Source organism: Oryctolagus cuniculus, chromosome 7, assembly GCF_051225735.1.
Source record: "Oryctolagus cuniculus isolate XC-2025 breed Fujian yellow rabbit chromosome 7, ASM5122573v1, whole genome shotgun sequence".
Classification (NCBI taxonomy): Eukaryota; Metazoa; Chordata; class Mammalia; order Lagomorpha; family Leporidae; genus Oryctolagus; species Oryctolagus cuniculus.
Genome location: NC_142873.1, coordinates 40,766,138 through 40,790,621, shown reverse-complemented (window position 1 = coordinate 40,790,621; position 24,484 = coordinate 40,766,138). Strand labels below are relative to the sequence as shown.

Below are 24,484 nucleotides of genomic sequence, written 5' to 3'. Positions count from 1 at the left end.
AAACAGAGAGACAGATCTTCCATCCACTGATTTACTCCCCAAATAGCTACAACTGCTAGATCTGGGCCAGGCTGAACGCAGGAACCAGGAACTCCATCTCAGTCTCTCACATGGGTGGCAGGGGCCCATGTTCTTGTGCCATCTGCTGGTGCCTTCACAGGTGCATTAGCAGGAAGCGGCTTGGGAAGGAAGCAGCCAGAACTTGAACCAGTACTCAAGTATGAGATACTGGCCTCACAAATGGCAGTTTAACCCTTGCATGAAAACACTGGCCACAATCATACAAAGATTTTAGGCAAAGCAGTAAAACAGTAAGTTTTAAATTTTAAAACATTATTCAGTCTGCATGAGGAAGATAAGCTTAAATGTGGAAAAGTATGGATGTAAGAGAGATAGTTTTAGCTGCATTGATTTTTAGGAGTCTTGACTGCATCTAGGATAAGATTATATAGTACAAATTTTAAAAGTGGAGAGAATAAAATGATTTGCACTTTAAAAAATGGGTATATATGTGTGCTGCTATTATAACAGCATTGTACATAGAAAGACATAATAAATAATTAGTCAACCCATCAGAAATGTTGTTCCTCATGTCTTTTGAAGAACATTAAAAATGCACTACTCAAACTCAGCAATATTTCTTATTATTTATTGCTCTTTTCTTATTTAAGTTTTCTCTGAAGTCAGTCTTTCACTCAGATATCCTCTATCTATAACCTACAGCTTTTCTCTCATTTTCCTTCCCTTCTCCATTGCAAATTTTTATTAGCCGGTATGAAGACTTCTTTTTAAATAGTACCTACCCTTTCCATTTGTCTTTCCAACTGACTTTAAAGCATCATAAGCTTCAGGAAAGAGAGTGAAAGAAAGGATTAGGCACAGAAATGGGGAAATGACACTGACAGTTACAGGATTTCTATTTGCAAACTAAGGAAAGGTGAAAACATACTAATGTTGATTGGCATTATAACACAGTGGTTTAAGCCACCCCTGCAATCCCAGCATCTCTTATCAGTGTGCCTGTTCAGGTCCTGGCTGCTTTGCTTCCAATCCAGCTTCCTGCTAACGCACCTGGGAAGGCAGCAGAAGATGGCTTAAGTACTTGGACTTTCACCATCCGTGTGGGAGACCAGAATGGAGTTTCCAGATTCTGGCTTTGGTATGGCCCTGACCTGGCTATTGAGGCCATTTGGAAAGTGAAATCAGCAGATGAGATCTCTCTGTCTCTCTCGGTCTCTCAGTCTTGCTCTCTCTTCCAAATACATATGTGTTTTTTGAAATAGATTGCTTAGAAATGAACTTTGTATAATCCAAATTCAGACTTGACATCTGGAAAAAAAAATCACCTTCTATGAAGCATGTGTGGTAAGAAGAATCAGCAAGAGAAAGGTGTCGCTCCCCCTCTTCGTGGAGGAGCGGCACTGAACCCTGCCTAGGCTTCATATCCAAGTCACGGCACCATTATGTCGTTCCCCGTCTTCGTGGAGGAACGACACAGGACCCTGCGCTGTTCTTTTGTCTGCTCGGCCCTCCCCGGGTTTGCTGCTGGTTCTTCCCGGGTTGGCTACCGTCCCTTCCACCTCCGTGGAAGGGCGGTTACCCCTGGCCACTTTCCCCACTTCCGCCGGGGAGCAGCACACCACCAGCCGGCTCTCTCGGGGGCTGCACAGGTGTTCCTTCAGATAGATGTTCCCCTTAGATGTTCCTGGTGCATGTTGTCTCTCTCCTCCTTTATAGTCCTCTTCCACCAATCCCAACTCTGCTACCCACACTCTGAGTACGCTGCTCTCCTCCAATCAGGAGCAGGTCCTGCAACTTGTCAAGTTGGTGAGAGGCAGCTGGGTAGAAGCTGTTTGCTCCTCTCCCAGCGCCATATTGTGGGAGAGCAGATGCATAGAATAAGTCTTAATTCCAGTAACTTAGTCTAGTCCGAGTTGCTCCCCACAAAAGGAGACCCCAACAAGACGGGATAAAAGAGAATCCAGAATTCTGAAACCTAAGTGAGGAGTGAATTTGAAAAATAAAGAATAGTTGTAAATTACAGTTTATCAATTGATTGAGGCAATCCGAGTTCAGCATCGTGGTATTTGTATATTCACTCAACAAAAATTTATTACATAATTACTTAGTATGTACTATGTGTTTTATCACAGTGAAAACAAAGATCTGATCTCTTGATTTATCATAAAAATTATATATTTTTTAATCATCTAGACTGCTTATTGATTAATACTTTAATACTAATACTAATATCAATACTTTAATACTAAATTTAAAAGTTGGGGCCATTCTTCAGTTACGTGCAGTGGACACAACAAGGAGAAAGCTTATTCTTACCAAGATAATTTTTCAATTACCAGACTTGACTACAAATGTTTTGATTGTATTAAAATGAAATATTTACTCACATCATTTCAAGAAAATTAATTTGTTTCAAGTGAGTGGCAGAAAGTTTAATCATAATATTCCTATCCAAAATATGTTAAATTGGATAAATATTTAAAAGAAGCTATCAAATTCAGCTACAAGTGATTTTCATTCATTTATTTATTTGTCTTTGGAAGAGCAGTTTTATTAATAAGAAGATGGAAAGAAACAGATTCCTGAAAGTTGATCATGAAGAAGAATAATAACTCTATGAGTATAGGTTCTTAGCTAAGATATCTTTCTTTGGGTTCCTGTTGTAGAGAAAAATAGGACTTTAGCTTGACCCATGTGCTTTTTTATAGCTTCTTTTATCTCTTTATTCCTCAGACTATAAATAATGGGGTTAAAGAAGGGTGACAAAACTGCAAAGGCCAGAGCAATGGCTGTATCCCAGAATAATGAGTAGGTGGCCGAGAAGCGCAGATACATGAGAGCCACACTGCCAAAGAAGAGCAAAAAGACAGTGAGATGGGAGACGCACGTGGAAAAGGCTTTGCGGCGACCTTCAGCTGAACGGATACGCAGAATGACAGCCACAATTCCAATGTAGGACATGAAAATCAGCATCACAGCTGTAATAATTTCTACTGCATGGACAATGTCCACTACCTGAATCATGATGATGGCTTGTGTGTCTGTGCAGGCCAAGCGCAGCACTGGGAGGAAGTCACAGAAGATATGCTCCAGCTGATTAGAGCCGCAAAACGGCAGGGTGGAGATCCAGGCAATCTCGGGGAGAGGCGTGATAAAGCCACAGACACAGCAACAGAAAGTCAGTTGGGCACATAGCTTGGGGGTCATAATAGTGGGGTAATGAAGAGGGCTGCAGATGGCCAGGTAGCGGTCAAAGGCCATAGCTGTTAATAGACAGACTTCGCTGATGCCTGTGGAATGGAAGAAATACATCTGCAGGAGACAGCCATTTAAGGAAATGCTCCTATGTTCACTAAGCAGGCTGGAGAGCATCTTTGGGATCGTGGCTGTGGTGTACCAAATCTCCAGGAAAGAGAGGGCACTGATGAAGAAGTACATGGGTGTGTGCAAGTGAGTATTCAGCTGGACTACAGTGATGATGACCAGGTTTCCAACAATAATGAAAGCGTAGATGAACAGCAATGGAATGAAGCAAATGACAGAATCTCCCCGGGAATAAGGGAAAGCAGAGAAGATAAACTCCTGAGTAGTGGTCCAATTGGGCTTCTCCATGTCCAAGTGGAAGTTGAGTGTTTTAACTCCCAGTGTTTTCCAGTCTCTTAGGACGTGCCCACTATTGTTGAAGAAGTAACTATACTTACAAAAAGTCAGCCTTGTGATAGACCCCTGCATTGAGGAGACAAAGCAAAACAAAAGAAGGAAATGTCCAGATTTTATACTTCTGAAACAAGAATATGACATTCTAACAAATTCCTATGCAGTGTTGATCCTCCATGTCTGAGGACTATATTTATTTATTTATTTATTTATTTTTGACAGGCAGAGTGCACAGTGAGAGAGACAGAGAGAAAGGTCTTCCTTTTCCATTGGTTCACCCCGCAATGGCCGCTGCAGCCGGCGCACCGTGCTGATCCGAAGCCAGGAGCCAGGTGCTTCTCCTGGACTCCCATGCGGGTGCAGGGCCCAAGCACTTGGGCCATCCTCCACTGCACTCCCGGGCCACGGCAGAGAGCTGGCCTGGAAAAGGGGCAACCAGGACAGAATCCGGCGCCCCGACCAGGACTAGAACCCGGTGTGCTGGCACTGCAGGCGGAGGATTAGCCTATTGAGCTGCGGCGCTGGCCCTGAGGACTATATTTCAAAAACCATTATATTCAGACAAAGAACTAGATAAAGCATAGAAGGGCTAGCAGACAATTAAGATAATATTCTTTTCTGTGTTCAGATGTATTTCTGGTTTTCTAATCATATCCCCATAACTCTTTCAAAATGATTTCCTCAAACTCTTAAGTTCATCTGATTTTTGGCATTTGATTTGATTTAACATTTAAGTGATAAAGATAAAGCCATCACTTGTGAATTCTTCCCATCTTTCCCCCTTCCTTCCTCTAAATAAATCTCCCTCTCTGAATATCTGTTGTTAGCTATGGTTCAAAGAATATTCAGAGGAGAAAAATTCTAGCAATGTTTACATGTTATTTTACCATTTTTATCAAAAGGTGGGTCATTCTGCCTACTCCCACCCCTTCTATTCTGCATCTTCCAAGTAAGGGACTGTCAAAGTTGTTTTTATTTATTTAAAGATTTTTATTTATTTATTTGAGAAGTAGAGTTATAGACAATGAGAGGGAGAGACAGAGAAAAAGTTCTTCCCTCCGTTGGTTCACTCCCTAAATGTCCACAATGGCCTGAGCTACGCTGAACTGAAGCCAGGAGTCCGGTGTTTCTTCCAGGTCTCCCATGAGGGTGCAGGGGCACAAGGACTTGGGCCAACTTCTACTGTTTTCCAAGGCCACAGCAGAGAGCTGGATTAGAAGAGGAGCAGCTGGGACTAGAACCAGCGCCCATATGGGATGCCAGTGCCATGGGCGGAGCATTAACCTACTGCACCATGGTTCTGGCCCCTCAAAGTTGTTTTGTAATAGAATTTTTTTTCCCCAAAGGAAACAATTCATGAAAACTGAATATATTAAGAAATAAATGCAGAATTGCTCTAAGAGAATTGCATGGAATATTGAGTGGGAGTGCAGAGCTGTAAGATTCTGTGGAATAAAATTTAATATCACACATTATAGGAGATTGTCCTATCAATTTATTCCATTTTCAGAATTATATTTCATTGCTGTGCTAATTTATTCTCTTCAGCTATCAGATATGCCCATATCTCCTTATTTGGGGGAAAATGTCTCTACACAGACTACTTCTCTCCTTTGTATTAAGAACGCTTTTTCTAATGTGTAGTGCATATTTATTATCTTTATTCCCTCTTGAATTCCTTTTGAATAATTTTTCTTCCACCAGCTTTCTTCTTTTAAAGACATACTAGTGACTCAATGAGTGAGAAGTCAGCAGTCTCAGTTTGCCCTTATTGCCACCAACCTCCAAAGGTCAATCTGCGACCCCTGAAGGATTTTCTTTTCTTTGGAGATTAACATCTTGCTATCCTGGTTTCCCTCATTGAATCCATTGTTTTTCATTTCCAAAATATGAAGGAACCAACAATTCAGTCATACATTTTTTCTTTTCATCCTATACTCCCTTGCACACAGACTAATACTTTACGACTTCAGTAATTCAAGATTATTTATCAACTTCTATTGACCCAGGGTTATTAACAGTGTGACTCCAGAATTCCTTATTCTGGGTCTCTCTTCTGAGCCCATATTTTTCCCAGTACTCTTGTGCTTAGAAATCTCACCCTAACTCACACTTTTCATACTCACCCATTAGAGACTCAGTTGTTCCCTGAAGCAAATTCACATGTTGATTTTCTAATCCTCAGGACTTGAGAATGAGACTGCGTTTGCACAGTTGGTTGTTAAAATTAAATTAAATTAAAATGTGGTTATTAGAGAAATTTTTAATTCAATATTGCAGTGCTAAAGAAAAGATTTGGACATAGTTTCAGAGAGAGAATCATACAAAGACTCAGAGAGAAGATAGTTACCTATAACACAAGGAGAAAGCACCCCTTGAAATTTTAATCTCTGATTTACAGTTGCTGGGACATTGAGAAAATAGCATTTCTGCTGTTTAAGCTAATCAGTACTGTTTTTGACATCCCAAACAGACTAATATATCACCTTTTGGCACTTTCCCAGTATTCCTCAACGACTTTATTATTTTTGTAAACACAGATACCAGTTTTACTCATGTTTACCCCCACCCCCAGTTCTTAAACTAATCATCAAGGTCTGTTTAACTTATTTGTTTCTTGGTAATTCAATAATGTATTTATTTTCACTACCCTTACCTTGATTTTATGCCAAATAAGAATACTTTAAGTATGTGGCTGGTGCTGTGGTTCCTGCATCCCATATGAATGCTGGTTCAAGTCCTGGCCACTCCTCTTCTGATTCACTTCTGTGCTAATGGCATGGGAAAGCAGTAGAAGATGGTCCAAGTAGTTGAGCCCCTGCACCCAGAAGAAGCTCCTGGCTCTTGGCTTCCAATTGGACCAGATTTGGTTATTCTGGTCATTTGGGGAGTGAAAGAGTGGATGAAAGACATTTTTCACTGTCTCTCCCTCTCTCTCTCTATACCTCTCAAATAAATAATTAAGAATCTTTTAAAAATAATAATACTTAAATTATTGTAATGAATTTCCAAAGTCCTCTGCTTCCTGTCATATTTTTTCTACTTAAGTCTCCATTCTCTAAAGGTCAATTTTGCCTCTGTTCTCCTGTGACTCCCCTTCCATACTTATACCTAAGTTTTGCTCTTTTTCTTTGTCTCCCTCCAAACTAGTCCTTCTTCTAATAAGAAACCATCTGTAATCCTCTTGGATAATTATTTTCTAATCACTAAATCAGGATAGAATAATATCACTTTGTTATCTTTCATTAATAATTGTCTTGTTTAGTGGATGTCTTAGTACAAGCTAACAGATTAATAGTTTATTTATTGTAGCTGTGGTTGTATTTGTTCATTGGTTTTGCAATTAAGCCTCATGAAATTCCTGTATCTTTACACATAATATCAAGCATTGTCTTTTTTATTGCTGTACTGAATTTTTTTGTTATTTTGTAGAAATCAAAGCCATATTTTCCTGTTGCTATGGCAACTTGTTAGTTACCAATCTAGATTATTGAAAGTGTTCTTTTTTACACAGGTAAAGTGCATTTTATGGTTTTTAAACTTCCCTAAAATGAAGCTCTCTTTCATGAACTATTCTCCCTTCATGTCCCTTCAAATACCTATTTTTTCCTTAGTTCAACATATCTCTCTTCTTATTCTAACTAATGAACGTCGTATGTCTGAAGCCCCCTAGTTCTGTTACTTGTGAAATTGTGTGTGTGTGTATGTGTGTGTGTATTGGAGGTAGGAAGTGTATGTATGAATCTACATTTATATACATATATTAATTACTTTTTTTTTTCTTTTTCAGTGTTCTTGACTTTCTTATACATCCTGACTTTCCCCATAAGTCCTGATATTCCCAAAAGTTGTCAGCTGATATCCTGTGGGCCTCAGAACAAGGTTTTACAACCCCAGGCTACCAGTTCTAGAAGTTCCCTGCTGAGCAGACCTAGGCATAATTCCCTAATCTCCTCAACAGATGTGGTTCAGACAAAGAAAGGCTAAGGAAGATTTGAACCAAAAAGGAAAAAAAAAATCAACTTTGCCACTAAATTCTCTCCTATTTTTACCCAAAAATCAGAGATTATAAATCTAGTATAAATGTCAGATATTAATTATTCAGGAGTCAACTGGAACTCTCAATGGATTATTGAAACAATGATTTCTGAAATATTTCAGGCATCCATAACAACGTTCATCTGTAGTTTTAAAGCAATCCTTTGAGCATTTGCTCTATTTGAGTCTCCCCCATCTCCCTGCAAATTCAGTCATTGTACTAAGTTGCTGTAAAACACTCTTTCCTTGAGACCTTCCCAACAGCTGGTAGCATCTAGTGATGTGGAGATATGTTGTTATTTCTCCAGATATCTCCCATTCCCCAAAATTAGTTAATTCACTAACCTTGCTGTAGTTGGGTTCCAAAGTTGGAATAACACGTATGAGTGAGGACTTTATCTTTCCCTGACACTGATGTGGAGTACATAAAACTACTAAATTAAAAAATAATTTCCTTTCTTCTTCTGCTGTTTCTGTTTTGAGTTCTTCACCTGAACTGAATTTCTTCATTAGCCAATGATCCATAGATCTCTCTCTCCCTGTAGTTTTCTTTCTTTTTATATTTCTCTCTCGTCTGTCTCCCTTTCTCCCTGCATATAACTAACTAGATAGTCTGTCTCGGGAATTCTACACAAATGACTCAAGTCAAGTAGAAAAACAAGCACTGTCATAATGGATCCAATTAAGAAAAACAGTTCAGGTTTGTAGTTAGGGAAATATCATTCCAGGGAATTCCAACTCAGGACAAATGAGATAACCTGGGAGCTCTAGGCTTTGGAATGAAATTGTTTCACTTTTAGTCTTCCCTGCCTTAGGTAATTCTAGTTGACTGATTTTTAATGAATCAAAATGCTGAAAATTCTAAACCCAGATTTGTAGGATAATGATACAGCAGAAGGTAAAATATCAACTGTACAATGATAAAAAGGTAATTAGGCTTACATCCTGCTTGTTCTTGGGCCAGTGTAATTCAGTAAAAAAAAAAATGCTCAGGCATGTTTTACTAAATTCATATTGATGTTTGAAGCTAATCCTTTAACTGATGATATTTTTTTTGTTTTGTTTTTTTTTATTTATTTCTTTTTTTTTTAACTTTTATTTAATGAATATAAGTTTCCAAAGTACGAATAATGGATTACTATGGCTTCCCCCCCATACCGTCCCTCCCACCCACAACCCTCCCCTTTCCCACTCCCTCTCCCCTTCCATTCACATCAAGATTCATTTTTGATTATCTTAATATACAGAAGATCAGCTTAGTATACCTTAAGTAAGGATTTCAACAGTTTGCTCCCACACAGAAACATAAAGTGAAAAATAATACATGATTTTTTTAAAATGATGATGAAATCAGATCAGACCTATTGTCATGTTTAATCCCAGTGAGAGTCAAGTTGGGAGTTGATAGTTTCTTTTCTTTTCTTTTTCTTTTTTTTTTTTTTTTTTTTTTTTTTTTTTTTTTTTTTACAGAGGATCAGTTTAGTATGCATTAAGTAAAGATTTCAACAGTTTGCACCCCCATAGAAACACAAAGTGAAATATATTGTTTGAGTACTCGTTATAGCATTAAATCTCAATGCACAGCACATTAAGGACAGAGATCCTACATGAGGAGTAAGTGCACAGTGACTCCTGTTGTTGACTTTACCAATTGACACTCCTGTCTATGGCATCAGCAATCCCCCTATGCTCCAGTCATGAGTTTCCAAGGCTATGGAAGCCCCTTGAGTTCTCCGACTCTTATATTGTCTAGACAAGGTCATAGTCAAAGTGGAGGTTCTCTCCTCCCTTCAGAGAAAGGTACCTCCTTCTTTGAAGACCTGTTCTTTCCACTGAGATCTCACTCACAGAGATCTTTTGCCAGAGTGTCTTGGCTTTCCATGCCTGAAATACTCTCATGGGCTTTTCAGCCAGATCCGAATGCCTTTAGGGCTGATTCTGAGGCCAGAGTGCTATTTAGGACATCTGCCATTCTATGAGTCTGCTGAGTATCTCACTTCCCATGTTGGATCACTCTCCCCTTTATTTATTCTATCGGTTAGTGTTAGCAGGTACTAGACTTGCTTATGTGCTCCCTTTGACTCTTAGTCCTTTCATTATGATCAATTGTGAACTGAAATTGATCACTTGGAATAGTGAGATGGCATTGGCACATGCCACCTTGATGGGATTGAATTGGAATCCCCTGGTATGTTTCCAACTCTACCAATTGGGGCAAGTCAGCTTGAGCATGTCCCAAATTATATATCTCTTCCCTCTCTTATTCCTACTCTTATGTTTAACAGGGATCACATTTCAGTTAAATTTCAACACTTAAGAATAACTGTGTATTAATTACAGAATTAAACCAGTCATATTAAGTAGCACAGACAAAAAAACTACTAAGAGGGATAATGTATTAAGTTGTTCATTAACAGTCAGGGCTATGCTGATCAAGTCACCGTTTCCCATAGTGTCCATTCCACTTCAACTCCTTTTTGGTGTTCAGTCAGTCGTCACCGATCAGGGAGAACATATGGTATTTGTCCCTTTGGGACTGGCTTATTTCACTCAGCATGATGTGTTCCAGATTCCTCCATTTTGTTGCAAATGACTGGATTTCGTTGTTTCTTACTGCGGTATAGTATTCTAAAGAGTACATATCCCATAATTTCTTTATCCAGTCTACCGTTGATGGGCATTTAGGTTGGTTCCAGGTCTTAGCTATTGTGAATTGAGCTGCAATAAACATTAGGGTGCAGACCGCTTTTTTGTTTGCCAATTTAAATTCCTTTGGGTAAATTCCAAGGAGTGGGATGGCTGGGTCGAACGGTAGGGTTATCTTCAGGTTTCTGAGGGATCTCCAGACTGACTTCCATAGTGGCTTGACCAGTTTGCATTCCCACCAACAGTGAGTTAGTGTCCCTTTTTCCCCACATCCTCGCCAGCATCTGTTGTTGGTAGATTTCTGAATGTGAGCCATTCTAACCGGGGTGAGGTGAAACCTCATTGTGGTTTTGATTTGCATTTCCCTGATTGCTAATGACCTTGAACATTTTTTCATGTGCCTGTTGGCCATTTGGATTTCCTCTTTTGAAAAATGTCTATTGAGGTCCTTGGCCCATCTCTTAAGTGGGTTGTTGGTTTTGTTTTTGTGGAGTTTCTTGATCTCTTTGTAGATTCTGGTTATTAACCCTTTATCTGTTGCATAGTTTGCAAATATTTTTTCCCATTCTGACGGTTGTCTCTTCACTCTCCTGACTGTTTCTTTTGCAGTACAGAAACTTCTCAATTTGATGCAATCCCAATAGTTAATTTTGGCTTTGACTGCCTGAGCCTCCCGGGTCTTTTCCAGAAACTCTTTGCCTGTGCCAATATCTTGAAGGGTTTCTCCAATGTTCTCTAGTAACTTGATGGTGTCAGGTCGTAGATTTAGGTCTTTAATCCATGTTGAGTGGATTTTTGTGTAAGGTGTAAGGTAGGGGTCTTGCTTCATGATTCTGCACGTGGAAATCCAATTTTCCCAGCACCATTTATTGAATAGACTGTCCTTGCTCCAGGAATTAATTTTAGATCCTTGATCAAATATAAGTTGGCTGTAGATGTTTGGGTTGATTTCTGGTATTTCAATTCTGTTCCATTGGTCTATCCATCTGTTTCTGTACCAGTACCATGCTGTTTTGATTACAACTGCCCTGTAGTATGTCCTGAAATCTGGTATTGTGATGCCTCCGGCTTTGTTTTTGTTGTACAAGATTGCTTTAGCTATTTGAGGTCTCTTGTGCCTCCATATAAATTTCAGCACCAATTTTTCCAGATCTGAGAAGAAGGTCTTCGGTATCTTGATTGGTATTGCATTGAATTTATAAATTGCTTTTGGGAGAATGGACATTTTGATGATATTGATTCTTCCAATCCATGAGCATGGAAGATTTTTCCATTTCTTGGTATCCTCTTCTATTTCTTTCTTTAGGGTTTTGTAATTTTCATCGTAGAGATCTTTAACGTCCTTGGTTAAGTTTATTCCAAGGTATTTGATTGTTTTTGTAGCTATTGTGAATGGGATTGATCTTAGAAGTTCTTCCTCAGCCATGGCATTGTCTGTGTATACAAAGGCTGTTGATTTTTGTGCATTGATTTTATACCCTGCTACTTTGCCAAACTCTTCTATGAGTTCCAATAGTCTCTTAGTAGAGTTCTTTGGGTCCCCTAAATAAAGAATCATGTCATCTGCAAAGAGGGATAGTTTGAGTTCTTCCTTCCCAATTTGTATCCCTTTAATTTCTTTTTCTTGCCTAATAGCTCTGGCTAGAACCTCCAGAACTATATTGAATAGCAGTGGTGAGAGTGGACATCCCTGTCTGGTCCCAGATCTCAGTGGAAATGCTTCCAACTTTTCCCCATTCAATAGGATGTTGGCTGTGGGTTTTTCATAGATTGCTTTGATTGTATTGAGGAATGTTCCTTCCAAACCCAGTTTGCTTAGAGTTTTCATCATGAACGGGTGTTGTATTTTATCAAATGCTTTCTCAGCATCTATTGAGATAATCATATGGTTTTTCTTCTGCAGTCTGTTAATGTGGTGTATCACATTGATTGTCTTGCGCACATCAAACCATCCCTGCATACCAGGGATAAATCCCACTTGGTCTGGGTGGATGATCTTTCTGATGTGTTGTTGCATTCTATTGGCGAGAATTTTATTGAGGATTTTTGCATCTATGTTCATCAGGGATATTGGTCTGTAATTCTCTTTCAGTGCTGCATCTTTTTCTGGCTTAGGAATTAAGGTGATGCTGGCTTCATAGAAAGAATTTGGGAGGATTCCCTCTTCTTCGATTGTTCTGAATAGTTTGAGAAGAATTGGAGTTAGTTCTTCTTTAAATGTCTGGTAGAATTCAGCAGTGAATCCATCTGGTCCTGGGCTTTTCTTTGTTGGGAGGGCCTTTATTACTGTTTCAATTTCTGTTTCAGTTATGGGTCTGTTTAGGTTTTCGATGTCTTCCTGGTTCAATTTAGGCAGGTTGCATGTGTCCAGGAATCTATCCATTTCTGATAGGTTTCCCTGTTTGCTGGCATACAAGTCCTTGTAGTAATTTCTGATGATTCTTTTTATTTCTGTGGTGTCTGTTGTTACATTTCCTTTTTCATCTATGATTTTATTGATTTGGGTCTTTTCTCTTCTTTTTTTAGTTAGTTGGGCCAATGGGGTGTCAATTTTGTTTATTTTTTCAAAAAACCAGCTCCTCGTTTGGCTGATTTTTTGGAATGTTTTTCTTGATTCAATCCTGTTGATTTCTTCTCTGATTTTAATTATTTCTCTTCTCCTACTAGATTTGGGTCTGGTTTGCTGTAGGTTTTCTAGATCCTTGAGGTGAATAGAAAGCTCATCTATTTGGTGCCTTTCCAATTTCTTGATGTAGGCACCTATTGATATAAACTTTCCTCTTAACACTGCTTTTGCTGCATCCCATAAGTTTTGGTATGTTGTGCTGTTATCCTCATTTACTTCCAGAAAGTTTTTGATTTCTCTTTTGATTTCTTCTTTGACCCATTGTTCATTCAGGAGCATGTTGTTCAATCTCCATGTGTTTGCATATGCTCTAGGGATTCCTGAGTTGTTCATTTCCAACTTCATTCCTTTATGGTCTGAGAAGCTGCATGGTATGATTCTAATTCTTTTGAATTTGCTGAGACTTGCTTTATGGCCTAGTATGTGGTCAATCCTAGAGAAGCTTCCATGTACTGCTGAGAAGAATGTAAAATCTTTAGCTGTAGGATTGAAAGTTCTGTATATATCTGTTAGATCCATTTGGGCTATAGTGTCGTTTAAATCTACTGTATCCTTGTTGATCTTCTGTCCTATTGATCTGTCTATTTCTGAGAGTGGAGTATTGAAGTCCCCCAGTACTATTGTATTGGGGTCTAAGTCTCCCTTTAAGTCCATTAACAAATCTTTTAGATAAACCGGTGCCCTGTAGTTAGGTGCATATACATTGATAATTGTTATATCTTCCTGTTGAATTGATCCCTTAATCATTATGTAGTGTCCCTCTTTGTCTCTCTTAACGGTTTTTGTGGTAAAGTTTATGGTGTCTGATATTAAGATGGCTACGCCTGCTCTTTTTTCATTTCTGTTGGCATGGTATATCTTTTTCCAGCCTTTCACTTTCAGTCTGTATGGATCTTTGTTGGAAAGATGTGTTTCTTGTAAGCAGCAAATAGATGGGTTTTGTTCCTTAACCCAATCAGCCAAACGGTGTCTTTTAACTGGACAGTTCAGGCCATTCACGTTCAATGTGACTAATGATAAGTGGTAACTTTGCCCTGCCATTTGCCAAAGATAAGTTCTAATATATGCTTTGAATTCCCTGTGAATAACTGATGATATTTTGTTTTCTTTGTGCAGAAATCAGGCAAGATACTTTAAATGACTAAAGTCCTAAAGACTAAAGCAAATTAACAGTGTAGTACAATGCTACCATCAAGTTTATTTAAACTTTTGTGTAAATAATCAAATAATTTATATTATTTGACTTTTGTTCATTCACCAAAAAATCATGAGACCAAGAAGTTCAGTATGATGTGATTATGTGCCTTCAGAAAATCCATAGCACAATGCAGAAATGGTTACGAGTCAATATTTTCCCAGATGGAAAGCTTCCTAATGTGTACATGAACAAAGTGGTTAGTGAAGGTATTCAATGTTTCTCTATGAACTCAATAGGGCATCTCCAGGGGCCTGCACTGTGGTGCACTAGGTTAATTCTCCGCCTGCAGCACCGGCATCCCATATGGGCACCAGTTCTACTCCTGGTTGCTCTTCTTCCAGTCCAGCTCTCTGCTGTGGCCTGGGAAAGCAATGGAGGATGGTCTAGGTGCTTGGGTCCCTGCACCCACATGGGAGACCAGGAAGAAGCACCTGGCTCCTGGCTTCGGATTGGCATAGCTCCAGGCATTGCTGCCATTTGGAGAATGAACCAACAGAAAGAAGATCTTTCTCTGGTCTCTCTCTCTCATTGTCTGTAACTCTACTTATCAAATAAATACATAAAATCTTTAAAAAAAAAAGAGAGAGGGAGGAGAGGTACAATTTGGGACATGCTCAATCGGACTTGCCTCAAATGGTAGAGTTAGAAACGTGCCGGGGATTCCAATTTATCCCATCAAGGTGGCATGTACCAATGCCATCTCACTAGTCCAAGTGATCAATTTCAGTTCACAATTGATCATAATGATAGGACTAAGAGTCAAAGGGATCACACAAACAAGACTAGTGTCTGCAAATACTAACTGATAGAATTAAAAAGAGAGAGAACGATCCAACATGGGAAGCAGGATACACAGCAGACTCATAGAATGGCAGATGTCCTTAACAGCACTCTGGCCTCAGAATCAGCCCTTAAGGCATTAGGGTCTGGCTGAAGAGCCCATGAGAGTATTATAGGCAGGGGAAGCCAAGACACTGTGGCAAAAAAAAAAGACCTAAATGAAAGATCTCTGGGAGTGAGATCACAGTGGTAAGAATGGGCCATGAAAGAAGGAGGTACCTTTCTCTGAAGGGAGGCGAGAACTTCCACTTTGACTATGATCTTATCTAAATAAGATCAGAGTCAGTGAACTCAAAAGGCTTCCATAGCCTTGCCAACTCATGACAAGAGCCTAGGGAGATTACTGATGCCATAAACAGGAGTGTCAATTTGTTATGTCAACAACAGGAGTCACTGCACACTTACTCCTCATGTAGGATCTCTGTCCTTAATGTGTTGTTCAATGTAAATTAATGCTATAACTAGTACTCAAACAGTACTTTATACTTTATGTTCTGTGTGGGTGCAAACTGTTGAAATCTTTACTTAATATATTCTAAATTGATCTTCTGTATATAAAGAGAATTGAAAATGAATATTGATGTGAATGGAAGGGGAGAGGGTGCGGGAGAGGGGAGGGTTGCGGGTGGGAGGGAAGTTATGTGGGAAAAGCCATTGTAATCCATAAGCTGTACTTTGGAAATTTATATTTACTAAATAAAAGTTAAAAAAAAGGAAAAAAAAAAAAAGAAGGCATCTCCAAAGAGAAAACTGAGTCTGAAAGAACCTAACATGTTAAGGTTCCTACCCTGGAGTAGAAAAATGAAGACTCAATCCCAGCTCTGCCCAATTATCAGAGAACATGCTCTGCAACAGAAATAAAAAGCAGGAGGCTTCCATTTAATAAGGTAACTGGTGCCAGTAGAGAAGGTGCTGAGTCTAAAGCGAGAGTCTTACTTAATATTTACTAAATCGATCTTCTGTATATAAAGATAATTGAAAATGAATCTTGATGTGAATGGAATGGGAGAGGGAGCAGGAGACGGGAGGGGTGCGGGTGGGAGGGAAATTATGGGGGGGGGAGCCGTTGTAATCCATAAACTGTACTTTGGAAAATTATATTTACTAAATAAAAGTTTAAAAAAAAAGAAATCAAGACCCAAGAACGAGTTCTTACCCTTCCTTATAGGGACCAAGTACACTCTTTGCTCCACAAGTTCTCTTTTTCTTTTCTTTTTAATATGTATATAGGGGAAATTTTCATGAATTTCATATGTACAGTTTTAAGAACATAATGATACTCCCCATCCTATCCTCCCTCACTCAACTCATTCCCACCCTCCCTCCTTCTGAATTTCTTCATTTTCTTTTAATTTTTATAATGAAATAGTTTCAATTTGCTTTATAATCACAAGCTTAACCCTTCATAGAATAAAGTGTTCAACAAGTAGTAAGTACAAAAACCACTGTTCCTCAAAAGTATAGACAATGGCTATAAACAATAACCAAATCTCAAAATGTCAATATCATGCATATATATTACAGTTTTGTGCTCTGTATATCAAACACCACAAATCAAGGAACAAATATTTGTCTTTTGGGGATGGATTTATTTCACTAAGCATAATGGTCTCTAATTGAATCCATTTGTTGTGAAAGGCAGGATTTCATTTTTTTTTTACTTCTGAGTAGTATTTCATTGTATATATAGCACAATTTTTCTCTTATCTAGTGTGAGTTGAGCCACTATAATTGTGAGAATACAGATATCTCTTTCATATGACGATTTCATTTTGTTTGGGAAAATTATCAGGAGTGGGATGGCAGGTTCATTTGGCAGATCTATTTTCAAGTTTCTGAGGCTTCTCCATGCTTTCTTTCATAAAGGTTGGACGAGTTTATATTCCCACCAACAGTGGATTAGGGTACCTTTCCCCCCCATATCCTCACCAGCATTTGTTATAATTTTTTAAGAAGAAAAAAAAAAACACCCATCCTCAACAGTAGAAAAGTGGGCTGTAAACAATCATTGAATCTCAAAATATCAATATCACTCATATACATTACAATTTTTGGTTCCCTACTAGTTACCTAAGATCAGGCAAAACGTGGTATTTATCTTTTGGGACCTGGTGTATTTCAGGAAGTATGATGGTTTTCAGTTGCCTTCATTTTGTATAAAAGGACAGGATTCCATTCTTTTTATAGCTGAGTGGTATTCCATTCTCTCTCTCTCTCTCTCTCTCTCTCTATACACACACACACACACACACACACACACACATGCACATATGCTAAAGATCCATATGATGCTCCGTGTGAGCAAGATAACCCCTGGGGTGACTCACTGCAGGCCATTAGCTCTGAGGTTCTGACGCCAGACACTGCAATTTCCCAGAGACCTACTTACACCCCATGGTCTATCATGCAGTCACTGACATCCTATTGTCACAGCATGCAAGGTTGCCGCAATCATGGAGTGCAGAGGATCTGTTCTACCCCATGAACCTGCCCCACCCACAGAGAGAGCATAGACGTTCCCAGAACCAGCTGATTATAAGTGCTCTGCCTTGGTGGTTTGAGCCCCAGAGCCTGTGCTATGTAGAGAGGCTGAGGGCACCTTACAGACCTACATGGGTGCTCAGCCCCTGTCAACCGTCCCAGCCAGAACCAGTGCGGAATATGGGTTTTTCCCTCTGATAAAGTTCCCTGGCCTCAGGCAAAACAAACACACCTCTCCTGGTGTCAAACTAGCACCTTATTCCTGCCAGTTTCCAGGAACGCTTGTGACATGATGGAGAGAAAGAAACATTCTTTTCTTTAACTGGATGAGGTGGGCACCCTGTCTCCAGCTAGAGTTCCAGGCTGGAATCAAAGACGATGTACTCCACAAGGTTCTCCCTCAGGCAACTTACCAATGGCATGGGCTCATGGGCTCCCACAGTCGGCTCTCACCTAGCTCTCCAGAGCTGGAGTCTCCACCAGCTCCCGGCTACAGGGGTTGTGTGTGGTGTCCACTCTCATTTCTGCATGTCTGCAACTTCCATGCTGCTCCATGGCATCCTCTTTCTCTTCTAAATTTCTGTAGAATTTTCACTGCAAAGTTTTCTCAAACTCTCCTCAGGGAATGCACTTCCTCTGCTATTTTCCCCTGTTCAAAACCAGCATTTCTTTTCCCTATTCAGCTATCTTGGTATCTCCCATTTGTTACTTTTTGATTTTTGGATGATAGCCATTTCTCACTGGGGTAAGATGAAACATATTTGTGGTTTTCATTTACATTTCCCTGATAGCTAGTGATCCTGGAGATTTTTTATGTGTCTGTTGACCATTTGAATTTCCTTTTTTGAAAAATGCCTGTTTAAGTCCTTGTTCATTTCTTAACTGGGTTGTTTTGTTGTTGTTGAGTTTCATGAGCTCTTATATATATTCTGAATATTAATTCCTTAACAGATGTATACTTGGAAATTATTTTCTCCCATTCTATCAGTTGCCTCTTTACTTTGCTGAGTGTTTCCTTTGCTAGGCAGAAGCATCTTAGCCTGATTGTAATCTGATTTGTCTATTTTTGTCTTTATGTCTGTGCTTCTGGGATCTTATCCAAGAAGTCTTTGCCTATGCCAGTGTCTCGCCATGTCTTCCCTGCTTTCCTCTACTAATTTCCTGGTTTCAGGGGTGGGTTTTGATCTCTGATCCATTGTGAGCTGGTTGTTGTATAGGGTGTAAGATGTGAGTATTGTTTCATAGTTCTACATGAGGAGATCCAATTGTCCCATCATGTTAAGAAGTTGAAGAATAAAAACCATATGATTATCTCTGCAGGTACAGAGAAAACTTTTGATAAAACATATGATCTTGTTATGATAAAAATCTTCAGCAAATTGGGTAGAAGGGACATACCTCAACATAATCAAGGCAATATAAGTGAACCCACAGCTGTCATCAAGTTGAATGGGAAAAAAGCTGGAGCCATACGTGTTAGGATCCAAAAACAGAGAAGAATGCCCACACTCATCATTTCTATTCAAGATAGTTCCAGAAAGTTTATCCAGAGCCACTGAGCAAGAAAAGGAAATCAATGGGATACAAATGGGAAAGGAGTATGTCAAATTGTCCCTGCTTGTAGTCAATATGATCCAAAAATAGGGGAACCAAAATACTCCACCAGTAGTTTGTTGGAATTCATGAGAGAGATTTCAAAGTTGTAGGATATAAAAAAACACACAAAATATTCAAACATCAATAGCATTTTTTATACAAACAACAAGATGATTCATAAAGAACTTGTAAGATTAGTCATATTTATAACAGTTACAAAAATTTAATTTTGTGATAAATCTCACCAAAGACATGAAAGATCTCCGTAATAATTATTACAAAATATTGCAAAAGCAAGGAAAGAAATTGAAGAGACAAAAACTGGAAAAATCTTCCATGTTTAAAGGATTAAAAAACTAATACCATCAAAGTACCCATAACAGCCAAAGCAATTTACAGATCCAGCACAATCCCAAACAAATACCAAAGATAACCTTCTCAGATCTAGGAAAAATGACCCTAAAATTCATATGGAATCACAAGAGACCCCAAAAGAACAAAAGCAATCCTAAACAATAAAAATAAAGGATAGGCATCACCAAACCAGATTTCAAGACATGTTATGGAGCAGTTACAGTCAAAACAGCCTGATACTGGCAAAAGAATAGACATGTGGACCCATGGAACTGATTAGAGACCCCAGAAGTTAATCTATACATTTACAGCTGGTCTCTGACAAACAAGCTAAAATCATGCAAAGCTCTCTTTTTCAACAGGAACCACTGAGCTCTGTTTTGTGTTAGGGAACTGTAGGCATCTCCTGGAGTCAGGACATTCACAGAGCTGAGGCCCAGCCCCTCTGTGTCTGGCAACTGTTGGATTGCTGGACACAAGTCCCAGAACTACAGTTACATGCTTTGCATGACCTAGGGAAGTTACACTTCTTGGTGCTTGATACTCACAGTGGCCTATATACAAGCCCAGAGGATCAAATATCAGTAAGTTTCTTCTGCATTGCATAGCACAGGGTTCAGGGTGCTCAGGTCACAAGCCCAGCAACACGATCACATACCTTGTGGAAACTGGGGGCAGTCCCTTCTGTGTCCTTCAGTGACAGAACTGTGATGGTTAGTGTTGTAATCCCTTCATGGCCTTATCTGAATTTCTGTGCTTCAGGTGTGTGACTGCCATTCTAAAATCCCCAGAACTACCTCCACTTGCCCAAGAAATCCTGTAAAACAACCCCACTGCATCCAAGAGCTCTGGGACTGTGACTGTTGACTCTAAATCCCAGGGATACTTGTGGGATCTGAAGAAGGTCCTGTCTCTATTTCATAGATCCAGACCAGCACTTATATTAAGCCTGCCGAAGGCATACTATAAACTGTGATCACCATGGGGAACCTGGATAAGCTACCCTCCAAGTCCTACAGTTTTGCAAGTGTTACTCTTAGAACTCTATTCCACAGAATCACCCAAATTTACCTCAAGGGATGAAGGTAAAGACTATACTATGTTGTTGTTTGTTCTCTAAGTCTCAGGGACACTTGTATTTACCTTTGCGGCATAGAAAAAGCCTTATCTACATCCTGAAAATCCAGGTTTGCACCTGTTTCCCTAGAATAACCTATAAAAAGCTGCAGGACATAGTTAACGCACCCTCTGAGTCTTGACTCTCTGAGATTGATAATGTTGTGCCTCAAGCCACAATATCACTCAGGCTTGTCTTGTGAGACAAGATAACAGCCCCTTCTGTGTCCCATAACAACAGAAACATGACTGCTGCCATTACAAACCCTGTAGTGATTGACACCTGAATCTGGGTCCATGAGACACACATCTATTATTTTCATGAATTGCTGCAGACTAGACAATTATGGCATTAATAGCCTCTGTTGAAGAAATAACTCAGAGATTATGCTTCTGAGCTTACCTAAACTTGCCTACATCCAAGCCAAAGCAACCACCCAACTGACACCCCACATTCCATTTAAACAAAAAAAATTGTTGCCAGTGAAATCTACTCTATAACAAAGAAGGAACATTTACACTACGTGTTTAAATAACAATGTAGGCACAACAGAAACATGAAAAATCAAGGAAGCATGACACTTCCAAAAGAACACGATAGTTCTCTAGAAATAGATCCTGATAAATGAAATCTATGAAATTCATGGAAAGGAATTCAAAATAATGACCTTAAGGCATTTCAATGAGATTAAAGAGAACAAAAACAGAGAACTTAGAGAAATGAAGAAACCAATGCATGGCCTCAATGAGAAATTCGACAGAGATAAAAAAATCATTAAAAATGATCAGTCAGAAATTTCGGAGCTGGAAATGCCAATCAGTGAAGTAAGCCATGCATTTAAGACGACCAACAACAGGATAATTAATCCAAGCAGGAAAAAGAATTTCTGATCTTTGAGGAAAAGTTTTTGGAAACAACCCTGTCAGAAAAGAACAAAGGGAAAAGAATTAAAAAGAACAAAGAAAGCCTATGAAACATATAGGATATAACTTTAAGTGAACAAACATTTGTGTTACAGGGATGTCTGAGGGAGAAGAGAAGGAAAATGGCATTGATAAACTATTTAATGAGACAATACTGGAAAACTTCCTAATTCTTGAAAGAGACATAGCCATCCAGATGCAGGAAGGTCCAAGGACCCTTATCAAATTCAATAAAAAGATATCTTCTCCAAAGCGCATTCTAGCCAAATTGTCGATGGTAAGGACAAGGAATGATCCTAAACACGGTGAAAGAAAAATGTGACATTACATATAGAGAAAAGTGCACTACACAAATAACAGACATCTAACAGGTCAGAAGAAACTGGGATGATATAGTCATTGGTACCAAGTCAGTTAGCTCAAAGGAATCAGTGGGGAGACTATAGTTCACTGTATCCCAGAAGATACCATATGAACAAATAGAAAGAATAAAGCTGTAACACTCCAATCAAAAAGCAATGTCAAATAAGAGGAAATGATGATTACCCAGCTTTGACCAGTGTGTGCTATGTACATGTATTGAAATGATACACTGTAGCCCATAAATATATGCAATTATTACTAACAAAAAGGATGTCATAAAACATTTGAATATGTGGGGTTAAACTTCTATCTTAATGTAGGAATCTAAACGTTAAATTTACAAAATATATTTAGTGAATTTATATCCTTAGAATTGTACCTATGAACCACACTAAATATGTTCTCTTTATATTAATTAAAGCTTGTAAATAGAATAGGACATTGATTTCTGATGGCAGTACGTAGAATACATTTCAAAGAAAACAAAAATGAAAGCAAAAGTAATGCGCTCCCTTTGACTCTTAGTCCTTTCATTATGATCAATTGTGAACTGAAATTGATCACTTGGAATAGTGAGATGGCATTGGCACATGCCACCTTGATGGGATTGAATTGGAATCCCCTAGTATGTTTCCAACTCTACCAATTGGGGCAAATCAGCCCGAGCATGCCCCAAATTATACATCTCTTCCCTCTCTTATTCCCACTTTTATGTTTAACAGGGATCACATTTCAGTTAAATTTCAACACTTAAGAATAACTGTGTGATAATTACAGAATTAAACCAGTCATATTAAGTAGAACAGACAAAAAAAAAAAATACTATGAGGGATAATGTATTAAGTTGTCCATTAGCAGTCAGGGCTATAATGAAAGGACTAAGAGTCAAAGGGAGCACATAAACAAGTCTAGTATCTGCTAACACTAACCGATAGAATAAATAAAGGGGAGAGTGATCCAACATGGGAAGTGAGATACTCAGCAGACTCATAGAATGGCAGATGTCCTAAATAGCACTCTGGCCTCAGAATCAGCCCTAAAGGCACTCGGATCTGGCTGAAAAGCCCATGAGAGTATTTCAGGCATGGAAAGCCAAGACACTCTGGCAAAAAGATCTCTGTGAGTGAGATCCCAGTGGAAAGAACAGGTCTTCAAAGAGGGAGGTGCCTTTCTCTGAAGGGAGGAGAGAACCTCCACTTTGACTATGACCTTGTCTAAACAAGATAAGAGTCAGAGAACTCAAGGGGCTTCCATAGCCTTGGAAACTCATGACTGGTGCATAGGGAGATTACTGATGCCATAAACAGGAGTGTCAATTTGTAAAGTCAACAACAGGAGTCACTGTGCACTTACTCCTCATGTAGGATCTCTGTCCTTAATGTGCTGTACACTGAGGCTTAATGCTATAACGAGTACTCAAACAGTATATTTCACTTTGTGTTTCTATGGGGGTGCAAACTGTTGAAATCTTTACTTAATGTACACTAAACTGATCTCCTGTTAAAAAAAAAAAAAAAAAAAAAAGAAAAGAAACTATCAATTCCCAACTTGACTCTCACTGGGATTAAACATGACAATAGGTCTGATCTGATTTCATCATCATTTAAAAAAAAATCATCTATTATTTTTCACTTTATGTTTCTGTGTGGGAACAAACTGTTGAAATCCTTACTTAAGGTATACTAAGCTGATCTTCTGTATACTAAGATAATCGAAAATGAATCTTGATGTGAATGGAAGGGGAGAGGGAGTGGGAAAGGGGAGGGTTGTGGGTGGGAGGGACGGTATGGGGGGGAAAGCCATTGTAACCCATGAGACGTACTTTGGAAATTTATATTCATTAAATAAAAGATAAAAAAAAAAAAAAAAAGAGTCTAAAAAAAAAAAAAAAAAAAAGAAAGCAAAAGTAATGCAACTTGTGAAGGTATATATCAATATCGATCTAATCACTTCTGAATGTATCTGAGACTAATTTTAAATAGTTTAATTCAAACAAATTGGATGGATTCAATCAAAGGAGACAAATTAAAATGAAGGTTCTATTATACTCAGTTCCAGAAAAATAATATCAGCAAAATATTTTAATAGTATAAAATATTACAATCATAAATGATAGCAAACTATTCCTAAGAATATATTTTTATTTTTAATCCAACACTTGTTATTGTAATATTCTTTAAAACATCAAAACAAATGATAAGGACTAATGTCTGCTATGATTTGAATGTTCTCTCCAAAAGTTATGTTGAAATTTAATTGTCATTATACTACTATTAAGAGGTGGAGCCTTTAACAGGGGATTATGCCATAAAAAGATTTCTGTCTTTATGAAAGGATGAACAGCATTATCACAGGAGTAGCTTTGTTATTGTTAAAGTGGGTTATTCTAAAGTGACCTCAGCCTTCTTTTATGATTGTTCTTGTGCAGGTTCAGTTTCTTCCACCAGGTAATGATGCAGCATAGAGGCTCTTGCTAGATGCCATTACATGATTTTGAACTTCCCAGTCTCCAAAACTATGGGAAATATGTTTCTTTATTTATAAATTACGCAGTCTCAAGTGTTCTTTTATAGTATCTCAGAGTAGATGACAAAATTGGAAGATATTACAGCTAACATTTATTT

At 38.6% G+C, this 24,484-nt stretch overlaps 1 protein-coding gene across 1 annotated transcript; it reads right to left on the bottom strand.

Moving 5' to 3' along the window:
* Positions 1-2,655: 2,655 nt before the first annotated feature.
* Positions 2,656-3,802, bottom strand: OR6K2 (olfactory receptor family 6 subfamily K member 2). The gene has a single exon (XM_002715287.4). It carries the CDS (start codon positions 3,751-3,753, stop codon positions 2,656-2,658), a length of 1,098 nt encoding a protein of 365 aa, XP_002715333.3. The 5' UTR covers positions 3,754-3,802.
* Between the last annotated feature and the right edge of the window lie 20,682 nt (positions 3,803-24,484).

What these genes read in the sequence shown, in the direction of transcription:
- OR6K2 (XM_002715287.4), bottom strand. Translation starts at nt 3,753, where the DNA reads ATGCAGGGGTCTATCACAAGGCTGACTTTTTGTAAGTATAGTTACTTC.